The sequence below is a fragment of the Bubalus kerabau genome, chromosome 6, assembly GCF_029407905.1.
Source record: "Bubalus kerabau isolate K-KA32 ecotype Philippines breed swamp buffalo chromosome 6, PCC_UOA_SB_1v2, whole genome shotgun sequence".
NCBI classification, from domain to species: Eukaryota; Metazoa; Chordata; class Mammalia; order Artiodactyla; family Bovidae; genus Bubalus; species Bubalus kerabau.
This window is the reverse complement of record NC_073629.1, coordinates 92489479-92501610: the sequence shown is the minus strand read 5'-3', so window position 1 is coordinate 92501610 and position 12132 is coordinate 92489479. Positions and strand designations below refer to the sequence as shown.

Below are 12132 nucleotides of genomic sequence, written 5' to 3'. Positions count from 1 at the left end.
AAAGCAGGCGTGGTTGCAGCCCACGCGGCCATCCTAGCCGATACCGCCTCGCCACTGAAAACACGGCGCACTGGGAACCTTTTCCTGCTTTTCCAGAAAAATACATTCTGGCAAACCAAAATGCATTAGCAAGATGAGAAACTGAAACTGCCTTTCAGAATGCCCCCAAATATTTGAAATGAGACCATGCCCTCCCTCCCAACCCATCATCCCCAACTCTCCACAGAAAATGCAGAATTAACACGCCCAGGAAAAGGCGGCTAACGCCTGGAACACAAAACAAGATCTTGTTGTGCACCAGGAACAGAATTTCTGCCCAGTAGTCGCCTGGCATTTTATAACCAGTATAATAAACTCCAACCCACGTTCCCCCAAACATGTCAGGAAGGGCTGCGGAAAAAAGATGTCCCTTTAATAAAACGTTATCAACATATATCGTACACAAACTACAATGTATCATAATTACTTTTTTTTTTTTTCCTCTCTTAATTCAGAACCAGACTACAAGGTAAGAAAAAACACAGAAACAGCTACAATGTTCCCAATAATCCGCACAAGGTCTTTTTTCAGGCAGATGATATCTCACATAATATGATATACATGGATCAAAGGAGGGAAGAAAACGAAGACCAGCTACAGGGGAGAGGGGGGAGAGGGGTGTAAATGTACAAAGAATTCAGGTGTCTCAGGGCAAGACACAGAGGTTTCGATGCAGGGTGGTGAGGTGAGGGAGGCCATGAGTCACTCCTCCTGGGAGGGGACAGGCTCCACTGTGGCGTTTGTCGGTTTTTGAAAATAAAAACAGGTCCAGAAACAGCACATCTGTTTGGTTGTCGGTGTCCCCCCCCGCCCCCCACAGCTATTCCAAAGTCTTTCCATCCAGTTCCAAGCATATACAGAGCAATTCTGGTCAATATCCCATCTTTGAAAAAGAAGGAAGAATCAAGAGAAAAAAAAAAAAAAGAAAACCCAACTCCAGCCCTGCGCTGCCCGCACACACGACATGGACGATGCGGGGGAGGAGGACGCAGAGGTCACGGTTTCCACGTCCCAGGTCATAGCCATCCTGTCGGGGGCGGCCTCCCCCACTCCGCTCCGAGCCACCACCCCGCTGGCAGGATCCTCACTGGGAAGACTGGGGCGGGGGCTGAGGAGGGGGCGGGAGCCCGGGTGAGGCGAGGTCCAGGAGAGAGGAAGCAGTCCTGGGAACACAGTGCATGCCAACCGGGTCACAGCGCGGCTCCGCTGGGGCGGGGTCCTGCAAGCTTGGGTGCCTGGCCCCTCCGGCCACGCCATGGGGGAGGGGGTCTGGGGTCCAGGCTGTGCAGCTGCTGTCCACCTCGCCGGGAGAGACCAAGCAAAAACAAAACAGGTTCCCGCCCCTCCCTCGCTCGCCAGCACAAACCAAAAACCCCAAGTGGAAAAGGGTGACTTGTTTTTTCTTTCCAAAACAGGCCGTTTGAAAGAAACCACCGATTGTAAACTGCCCAGTTTATTATAATTATTATTATTATTTTTAGATGGCTACAAAGACAGGTGAGATCTCACACCTAGACTAGCTTTCCTGGTGGAAGGGCTTGGGTACAGACAATGGGGCTTGGTGTTTTTTTTTTTGTCCTTTTTTTTTTTTTAAAAGAAGAAAGCAAAGAGGTGGATTGGGCTGGGGTTGGGGGGGCTTGCTAGAAGCTTCCATTTTTAAAAATGTTTCCCCCAAAAAACCCCCCTGAAAACAAATTAAAAAAAAAAAAATAATCCCAACAACAGCAGAACCCCAAACAAACAAACAAAAAAAAAAACAGAAAAGTGTCAAGGACATCAAAGGTCCTTTGGGAAAGGGCAAGGGTGGGATTTTTCTGGTCATTGACTTGAAATATATTTTTATTTTGAGTTTTGTCCTTCATGTTTTATGGAATAAAAAGTTCGGCCTTTTTATTGCATGAAACTAAAACTGGGAAAGGTGGATGGGGTGGAGGAGAGGGTGGGGGTTGGGGGGGAGCAGGAGACGCCCCTCCCCCAGCTCCTGGGTAATGACACCTCACTTCTTCTTGCATAATTTCTGGCATCTTCCCGCCTGCAATGTCGGCTCTCTCAGCGTCTCGGAGAAGAGAAGGGGGGGAATCACACACTCATCGTCATGCTTGGAGAATACTGAAGGGAGAAGCAGAGAAGGGGGGTTGTGAGGGCCGGGTGTGGGAGCCTTGTGGAGGTCTGACTGCATAGAGCTGGACAGGGGCCTGTCTCAGGGCTGGGCTGAGACCCCCATGATGACACTGGGTGGGCAAGGGGCCAGCAGGCAGGACTCAGGAACCATCCCCCCCGCACCAGCCTGTGTCCCTCACTTGCCTGCCCTGCCCCCCTTCCCTCTCCAAATCACCCCTTCTTTCCTAAGGAAGCCAGCAGCAGCCCCTGCCCTCCCCTCACAGGGCCAGGGACTGCAGAGGACTGGGGTCTGATGAGCTGGAGCACAGCCAGGGCACCCTGGCGTGGGAGCTGGCCTGGGGTTCTCAAAAGCTACAAAAACAAGACATTGGTTCTTCAGATGAGACTGTAAACAAGAAGCCTAATATGAAAAAACAGCCAGCCAGCTCCTCCGCACTGAGACCCCAGGAAGTCTCTAGATGCACGCACACCCACCCTCCAGGAGAGGAGGACGCAGACTGAGACAAGGACCCAGCAGGCCAGGGCCCAGGGCTCGTCCAGCCACGTGAGCTTCACCAGCGCCGGAGGCACTGCGCCTGCATGCGGACGCCTGGGCAAGGTCGGATTCGGGTGACAGGGCTCAGCACCGCACCGGGGGCTGCTGGGGGTGGGGGGAATGTGAGGGCGCTCCATTTTGTGGAAAAATAACCGAGGTGAAAGGCTCATGACACAGCTGCCAGGACACTGGCCCAGCAGACAGGTCTCGGCCAGGAGACTCTGAAACTTCAATCGATAGTCCCAGGGCCCAGTGAAGACCCGGAGGGTGAGATAAGGGCAGGGGTGGGCACACTTACATTGTCATTCTGGAAGGAGTGGAGGAAGTTCCCTCCTAGCTCGCCATCGTCCCGAGGGGTGCCTGGAGGATTGCTAATGCCACTTATGTTGTTAGGAGAATTCTGCGGAGAGACCAGAGGTGGTGAGCCCTGGGCCCCCAGCAACCTGCCACCCCTCCCGGGATGGGGGAAAGGCTTTCTGGAGGGTGCTGTCAGGGAGGAGACAGGGAACACACACTCACTTTTGGAAGTCCATCTATGTCACCTGACCCTGGAAGGAAAAAATAAAGTCCAGTTCAGGGTCTCGCCCATTCTTCTGTGCAGGGGTCTCCAAATGCTTCCACCCAAACCCCAACATTTTGCCAAAGAGGACCTTCTACCCAGGCAACATCTTCCTCTTCGGATCTTCCTGTGGGGACTGGGCTCAGCGGAGCCCGGAGCCGAGGCAGCGAAGGCTTCCCGGGAAGTCAGGCAGGGTGCTGACTTACCTAACGAGCCGTTCATGTGGTGTGGCTCCATGCCGCCCATGCCCCCCATCGGGCCATCCGAGCCTGGACCCATCGGGAACTGTGGGAGAAGCACAGAGCGTGTCGCCTGAGTGGGCCCGCCGCAAGCCTCGAGGGGCTCCACACCCAGCGGCACAGAAGCGTGGCCGCCGGGAGCTTCCACCCTGGAGGAGCTGCTCGCAGGCACACTCGGGCACTGAACGCCAGGAGGCCAGAGGTGGCGCCTCCCCCAAGCCTTCGGATTGTGCAGGGCAGAGGCCTATGCACCACGGGAGTAAACGAACCAGGAGAGAAGGAGGGGTTGGCCCAAGGCACCAGAGGCAACTCTCACACCAGGCCTCCTGGATCCCACCCTGGGCTCTTTCTATCCCCAAGGCAGTGTGTGGGGCTCACAGAGACAGAGTGACCCACTGAGCCAGGCCTGGGAATAAAACTATTAATGCCTTTCCTCCCCATTTTGCAGATGAGTAAACTGAAGCACAGAGTGGACCATGCTTTGGCCCTATATCTCCCAAGTAGGAGATGGAGGAGTGGACCTCGGGCAGCCTGGCCCTGAAGCCATCACACGAGCCTCCTCCTGGCTCCTCCTCTGAAATGTGGGGGAGCTGGGGCATTGGTGGCAGGCGTTCTCTCCTTGGGACTCCGTGAGGGTGCTCACTAGTGAGCAGAACTGGAGATGCAGACAGATCAGAGGCCAGACGTTTCATCTGCTCCCCTCCCTTCCTCAGGCCTGTCTGGGACTATCACCCCCTTCTCAGAAAAGATGCAACCAAAGACCAGAGGTCACAAGGCATGGCCACCAAGGGATAGCTGAGCCCAGTCTGGAGAGCCAAGGCCTTAAGTACCGACCAGAGGCAAGGGTGGACAGGGGATGGAAGTAGCAGAACAGAGCCTGATTGGCATGTGGCCTGTGCTGAGCGCTGAGTCACACCTGGGCCTCAGCCTGGAGGAAGAGCGCAGCCATGGACACCCAGCTACCTCACAGGATATTGAGATCTAGAGCCGGCTGCAGACCAAGCATGGCTGCAGTTTCAGAGAGAGGCACTGGGAAAAAGGCAGAGAAATCACGATAGGCTGCAAGGAGGCGGCGGCAGAGCGAAAAAATAACTGAGGGTCAGGATCTGGGCAGGTAGAGATGTGTCATGGCTTCATTCCTGAAAGGGTCCTGCCTGAGCAGAAGTGAGAGCCCTCTTAGCAGGTGGCAGCAGGACCAGCTGGCACAGAGACTGCTGTGAGGGTACCAGTTGCTGCCTCACCCTGACACCCACTCACATTGTCCTCGCCTCCCCAGTGGCTTCCCAGGGTTGCTGGTAGGCCGGGGGGCACATTTTGCCATCTGGCAACCCATTTCATGTTAATTAACCCAAGTGATAGGAGATGAGGGTGACCTACTTTTTAGGAAGCCAAACCCAAACACAGTTCTACCAGACCAAATACATCCAGGGGAATTCCCTGGCGGTCCAGTGGTTAAGAATCCACCTTGCAATGCAGGGGACACAGGTTCGATCCTTGGTTGGGGAACTAAGATCCTACATGCCACGGAGCAACTAAGCCCGCGTGCCGCAAGTACTGAGCCCTGGCGCCACAACTGGAGATTCCGTGTGCTGCAACGCAAGATCTGGACGGCCACAGCTACAGACCTGATGCAGCCAAATCAATAAAATACATATTTTTTTAAATCCCCAAATTTGATAATATACACAATTATGCACATGTATTACGGGCGCATAAATATGTTTCAAAAACAGGTATCTTAAATTATGTGTATTTTCATGCTATTTTTAACCACATACGACCAACTCATTTAATAACTATACAATTCAGTGGTTGTTAGTGTACTTAGCAAGTTGTACCATCACCACCACAATCAATTTTAGAGCACTTTCATCATCCCCAAAAGAAACTGTACACATGAGCCATCACTCCCCATTCCCCCTCGAATCCCCAGGCCCACACAACCATTAATTTATTCTCTGTGTCATAGACGTAGCTCTTGCTGCTGCTGCTAAGTCGCTTCAGCCATGTCCGACTCGGTGCGACCGCACGCACAGCAGCCCACCAGGCTCCTCTGTCACTGAGATTCTCCAGGCAAGAATACTGGAGTGGGCTGCCATTTCCTCCTCCATAGATTTAGCAACTCTAGTTATTTTATATAAATTGTATATGACCTCCATGGCTGGCTTCTTTCACTTGGTGAAATGTTTCCAAGGTTTATCCATGTTGTAAGCATGTATCATGTACTTCATTTCTTCTTATGTCCAAACAACATTCCAGTTTATGTATGTACTACATTTTCATCAGTCAGCAGACACTGAGGTTGTCTCTACTTTGGGGCTATTTTGACGAAGGCTCCTGTGAACATCTGTGTACAGTTGTGTGGACATGTTTTCATTTCTCTGGGGTAGATGCCAATGAGTGGAAATGCAGGGTCACAGTAACTGCTTAACCTATTGAAGAACTGCCCGACTCCTCCACAGCACCTGCACCAGTTTATGTTCCCTTGAGCAGCATGTGAGGGTTCAGATTTCCTCCCATCCTCGCCAACACCGCTCATTATTTGTCTTTCTGATTCTAGCCATCCTAGTGGGTGTGAAGCGTAACACACTGAGGTTTCCTTTTGCATTCCCTTATTAACTAATGACATTGATTATCTTTTCATGTGCTTATTGGTTCTCTGTACAAGTTTGGAAAAATGTCTATGGAGATCCCTGGCCCATTTTAAAGTTGGGTTTGTTTTTTATTATTGGGTTCTAAGAATTCTTTACACGTTTACAATTCAAGACCCTTATCAGACATATGACTTGCAAATACTTCCTGTGGGCTGTCTTTTTACTTTCCTGACAGTGTCCTCTGAAGCATGAATTTTACATTTTAATGAACCCAGTGCAGCTACTTTTTGTCACTTGTGCTTTTAGTGTAGCTAAGAAGGCTTTGCTAACCCAAGTCACAAAGATTTATTCCTACATTTTCTTCTAATTGTTTGACAGTTTTAGCTCTGACATTTAGGCCTAGGGTCCACTCTGAGTTAATTTCTGTTTGTGTATATTATAAGGAAGTAGTCCAGCTTCATTCATCTGCATGTGGCTATCCAGTTGTTTATTCTGTATTATTTACTTTTCTGCTAAATTCTATGAAAGAACAGCTGAACTAGTGAACAGTGGCAAACAGCAGGATGACTAGTTGAACAAATGACATGTACAGGGAAAATATAACACTTTTATAATATTTGTCTTCGACACAGTAAATTATTTTAACTCTTTAAACTGGGTATTTAAATGTTGAGAAGATGTGGCAAGAGCAAGAGCTGCGGCAGATTCTTCCCCAGGGGGCTTCAAGAGCTGCTAGGGACTCCTCTTGCTTTCAGGCGCCCAACAAGGCAAATGGGGCTTGCTTTTCCACTAATGCTTCTCTGAACTGCCTGCAGGCTTTGGACACCTTTCTTTCACGCAGGACAAAACTGAAGAGAGTCAAGCAGAAAATGCACCGACTTGCCACTCTGCTCTCATCAAGCACTGGTGTCAGTCCAGCGTACCAACACCAAACTCTTCGCTCCACGAGAACATCCGCGTACGCGGTGCTTAGGACTTAAGTACACAGGTTTTGGATCTGTAGGATCTGCTTCTAGTTCTCCGAAGACATCCATTCACTTTGTATCCAGGTGTGTTTTGGAAGGTCGGCCATCTGTCAGGCCCTTTTCACCTAGGAGCTCATCAGATGGGCTGTGCCTGCCTACGAGGCGTGTCATTTCTAAACATTCCCAGCACACTGGATGTTACCATCAATTAAACCTGTTTCTCAGGGAAAATGGTTTTTAAAGCACAAAGGTAATTTTAACTTGTGAGATATAAGCTGGATTCTAAGTAAGTCACAGTTTTAATAAAAATGTTGAGAAAGTCTTAGCTAACTTGGCTGCCCTTGCCTATAACACTTTATAAGTTCTCAAGCAGTCTCACTTCCAAAAGGTGAGCCATTACTCTGGCTGTCCAAGGCTTTGTCACAGCCCCTCTACAACTCTGAACAGCTCAAGCGCAGTCCACTCAGCCTCACCTAGGCTCCTGGTGGGCTCCTGAAGATCATGAGACAGTTCTGGAGAAGCAGCAGCTATGTTTCTACTTTATTATAATTCCTTTCCACATTCTCATCTCACAGCGTTTCTAAGAGAAGAGCATCAGAGCAGGCTGACGTTTTCACATCTTCTCTACAGCCAGCAACAACGCCAGTCATCTGTGGGCACGTGTCCGAGGCCTTCTCTTTTTTTATAAACTCAAAAATCTGTTTCTGCGTGTTCTGAGCAAATCGACAAGTGAGCAAACCTTTCATTATGAAAGCTGGATTATCACAGGCAAGCACATCAGGCCCCTTGGCAGCACTGCTAGGGACAAGGTGGGTGGGGAAATTAGCAGGTAAGAAGTTCATGGACTAAATGAAACTTGCCAAATTAACTGCACTGTCTGCCAAATATGCAGATAAACGAGCAAAGTGTGGCTTGTATTTGGGCAAGAGAACAGTAATATTTTATTTCTCTTCCACACTTCATTAACGTCTTCTTCGTAGAAATCAAGATGACAAGGTGAAGCTCCAGTTTTCAAGTCAAAGTGCCTAAAAGCCAGGGACACAGTTCTGTTGAGACGGTCTGATGAACCACTTGATCTGAGGAAGAAAGCTCCCCGACTATCAGGATGATGCAAGAGGATCAGCTACACACCACGAAGGACCAACACACTTGTCACCAAAATTCCCCCTCATTTCACCCGTAGGACTTCGTCGCAGCCTGTGAATCAGGAAATGTAATCTTCTCAGTTCATGGAGCCATCAAGGGACCAACATGGTGACGGTGATCATTTCAGGGCCCCGCCAAGCGTGGCAGCCACCTTTCTACACTGAGGACTGGTGTTTCTTTGGATGACATACAACACTTGTGATTGACTTAGAGGGATGTGCATGTCACGTCCCAGACGGCCACGCACTGTCCCACCCCTCCTCCGCCCACCTCTCTTCTCTTCCGCGCCCTGCCAGGACGTGCCATCTTGGTTATCTGCCTCCTGAATGCAGGCCCGTGTGTCCTCACACCTGTTGTTAACATTCATTCAAGCCTCTCTTTTTTGGACACGTCAGGGCCACGCTGGGGCTGGTGGTCTCATCGTTCTCATTTTCATTATTTGAGCTCTTAGAAAACATGACCACGATACTCACAGTGTGAAAAATGACATCTGCACTATCTTGACACAAGGCCTAACAGTTAAACTGCAGGCAGAGTCAAAGGTGGATTCTGCCAGGGCCTGGATGCTGTGCGCTTGAGTGGTACCCCTCGGAGTGATGCAACATGGATGATCCATCATTGAGAGCCACAGACCACGACCGTTGGCATCTGTGGTTGGGAAAATATGGCAACAGCGACTATGGGAAGAGGGGAGTCTATGCCATTTTCATGTGCTCAGTCCTGTCTTTGGGACAGCTAAATGGGTCTTGTACATTTTTTCCCAACCTTCTACATCCATTGCTAAAACCTCAAAAGACTTTTGTGTCCTGGGAAGTCATCTCTTGGGACACAGGGCTTTTGGTGCTAAAACCCAAATGGTTGGCCACCCTAGGGAGAGGCAGGGGTATGGGAGGTACTGGCTGCCTTGGAGAGACAGGGAGAGAAGGTGGTGGAGTGGCAGGTGAGGAGCGTGGTTCCCACAGTTCTCCATCATGGGATCCAGGTAAGGTTCGTCTTGGCATCCCCAGGTGGCAGGGCTACAACCCCCACCCAGAGGCTGCAACACACGCAGTGTCCAGCACTGAGTAGCCCACAATCAGGGCTGTTAGCACACAGGGTAATTCTGGAGTTACACCAGGAACGGAACCAGCAGAACCAGACAGAGCATCCTAAAGGCCAGAGCCAACCTTGGAGCCTCAAGCCCACGTTCTGGCTCCTCTGTCCCCGAACTACTGATGTGGTCACATGACAGCCTCCTTTCCACACCCTGAGCTCTCCCAGGGCAAGCCCAGTGGGATTCACCTTTCCTGCCTGGCCAGGAAGAGCTGCCAGACCAGCCCTGTCCTTAGGGAGCTGCCAGCCAGGAGAGGCAGACAGGCCACAGCTGCATGGTCCAGTATGGGAACACAAGAGGGAGTGGTGAGCAGGGACCAGGAAAGGAGGTTTCCGAGCTACAACACCAGCAGGGTGGGAACACTGAGGGGCCGAGAAGGGAGGGAGTGGTTTCTAGATGAGGGAAGGGCATGAGGAGAGGCAGAGAGGTTATAGGATGTGGGAGTCAGAGGGCTCCCAGAGGCACAGGGCAGGCAGGTCCCTGGAGGCCTCCGCCGCAAGCTCCACAGCCAAGGAAACAGACCAGAGAGGGTGAGCCATCATCACCCAGGGGCACAGCCAGTCAGCTGAGCAGGGACTGGCCCACACCACCCCCCAGCCCCCGCAGCCTGTGCTCTTCCTCACCAACACCCCATTCAGGCCAGTGGGGGTCCCCACAGTGAGGCTGGGCACCAGTAGGGGTCCCCACAGTGAAGCTGGGCACCCTGCTCTGACCAGAGGGGTGGGGATCACTCCACCCCCTTCTCTGCCACCCCCTGCCAGCTATGAAATGGGAACCAAGCTGCCCAAGAGTTAATCACTTTTCTGATGGTTTATTTTATTCATTTTTGGTAACAAATGGCTGAAATCAATTAAACTTGCTTTCCCCTCAGCTGATGAAGTTAATTATGATTTGTTATGGTATCTGATATGTAAATTATTAGAAAGCAGACTTACGTTGGACCGGCTGCCTCCAGGCGGCACCGGATTAATCATTGTGTAGATGTTGTCACTGGAATTTGTTGAATCTGTAGAACAGTGGAAACCCGCAAGTCGGGGTGATTAATTCATTGCTTAATTAAAACAAACTCATGGCACTTGAACTCATTCTTTTGTATTTTATCACCTAAAATTTCCTCTAAGTACCCGCATTTTCTGGCTAATTTGTATTTAATGAAGATTCACAAAGTTTTTAATCACAGAAAATTCAACTGTGAAAGCCACTCAACCCTGAAAGGAAGGATTCCAGGGTTCTGGACAGCAGTGTGGACCAGTGTGGACTAGCAAAATTGTCTCCGCCCCCCTCACTCCACTCCACCCCAGACCAAACGCGCTCCCCAGATGCTGCCTGGGACAACCAGGCGCAGCCCGACCACCACCTGTGCCCTCCCCGACCCCCGGCCGGCAGTGTTAATCACACTGGGAAAGAGCGGCACCACAGATGACCGAGGGGCCACCCTGCCAAGCTGATGGGGCAGGAGGGAGAGGCAGAGATGGGGCTGGAGACGCAGTAACATATGGAGTGGTTTAATGTGACCCAGTCTGAATGTAGGTCATGCAACTCATAAAAATGCAGCAGCAGAAAGAGGGAGCTGGAGTGGGAGCCTCACGGCCGCCGCCAACCCCACCCCTGCTGCCGAGCAGCCTTCCTGCCATGGGGAGCAGAGGAGGGGGTGGGAGGGACCCCTCTGTCTCCCCAATTAGCCAGAAAAGTCTCCCGAGGAAATCAGCTAACATATTTATATCAGGAGCAGGCACCATACTTCTCGGGCAGAAATCCAACTACCTCTCACTTTTTATTTTGGGGGTGGGTAAAGATGGCATGCTGAATTCCTTCTAGTTGGTGGTACGCTATTCTTAGCTGGGAAAGAAACACAATTGTGATGCTGTATGTGTGTGAGTACACGTGCCCTCTTCTACTGGAGAAAAGGGGAAAAAGGGATCTCTGATACAGAGGACCAGAAACCAAGAGCTCTGGACACTCAAGAGGCATCACTCTGCAGAGTCCTGGGCCCAGGAGGCCAGAACCCCCAAGCCCCTTTCCAGTCATCTAGAGAAGCGACAATCAAGACAGGATTCTCTTTGACCAGGGGGAGTCAAGAGTAGTGAGACACCTCGTTCTTGGATCTCCTTGCTCTGCCCTGTCCTTCAACTGGAGTGAGGAGTGCCCCAGATGAAGCCACAGGGTGGGCTGGTGGCATCAGGGTGTCCTGCCCACTAAATCCCTGATGCCAAGATGCCAGGTGGGGGGCGCACTGCTCAGGAAGAGTGGCCAGCCAGCCCTGGCTCTGTACCAGGCCCCTCCAGGACTTCCTACTTCTCCAGCGGCACCCGTCCCCCAGCCTTCTTACCTGCAGGACTAGGCATGATGGGTGTTCCTGGGGGGCCGCCACCACCAGGGGGTCCCTGGAGACAAGATTAAAAACTGATGTCAGAAACCCACGGTGATGACACCTGGTGGGAGAGGCCACGCGCTCCAGCCACATCAGCAGTCCATGCTCACCCGGGGCCCAGCCCATTTAGCTCTCACTCAGCTGCCAGTGTCCACACAGAACCCAGGTGTTTAAGGCCTGGGGGAACTGGACTCCCTCCTTCCCTTCTTTAAACCAGGGGGCAGCTGCGGGCGTGCATGTGTGCTCGCACACATGGAGCCCTGTGAAACCACAGGCCTGTGGTGGAAGCTGACTGGCCTCCTGGTCAGTCCCCTGGATGGAGGTCCCAACTCTGGGTCTTGTGTGGGGAGTTCTGGGACACCAGAAGGTATAAATACCTGCATACTGACAGTAGATTCTAGCACAGTTTGGAATCTGTGCTCATAACATGTCTTGAAAACCAAGAGACAAGGATCCCCCCGACCCTGATA

General features: G+C 51.4%; 1 protein-coding gene across 2 annotated transcripts in view; it reads right to left on the bottom strand.

Annotated features, from left to right (window-relative positions):
* Positions 1–391: 391 nt before the first annotated feature.
* SSBP3 (single stranded DNA binding protein 3) overlaps positions 392–12132 on the bottom strand; it is a 166700-nt gene continuing 154959 nt past the window's right edge. For both annotated transcript variants that reach the window (XM_055585790.1, XM_055585792.1), the window contains 6 exons: positions 11621–11675; positions 10227–10297; positions 3461–3539; positions 3215–3243; positions 2994–3095; positions 392–2148 (listed from right to left, as the gene is read on the bottom strand). In XM_055585790.1, the coding sequence (XP_055441765.1) occupies positions 2119–2148; positions 2994–3095; positions 3215–3243; positions 3461–3539; positions 10227–10297; positions 11621–11675 (366 nt within the window). In that variant the 3' untranslated portion in view covers positions 392–2118. The remainder of the gene's footprint in view (positions 2149–2993; positions 3096–3214; positions 3244–3460; positions 3540–10226; positions 10298–11620; positions 11676–12132) is intronic.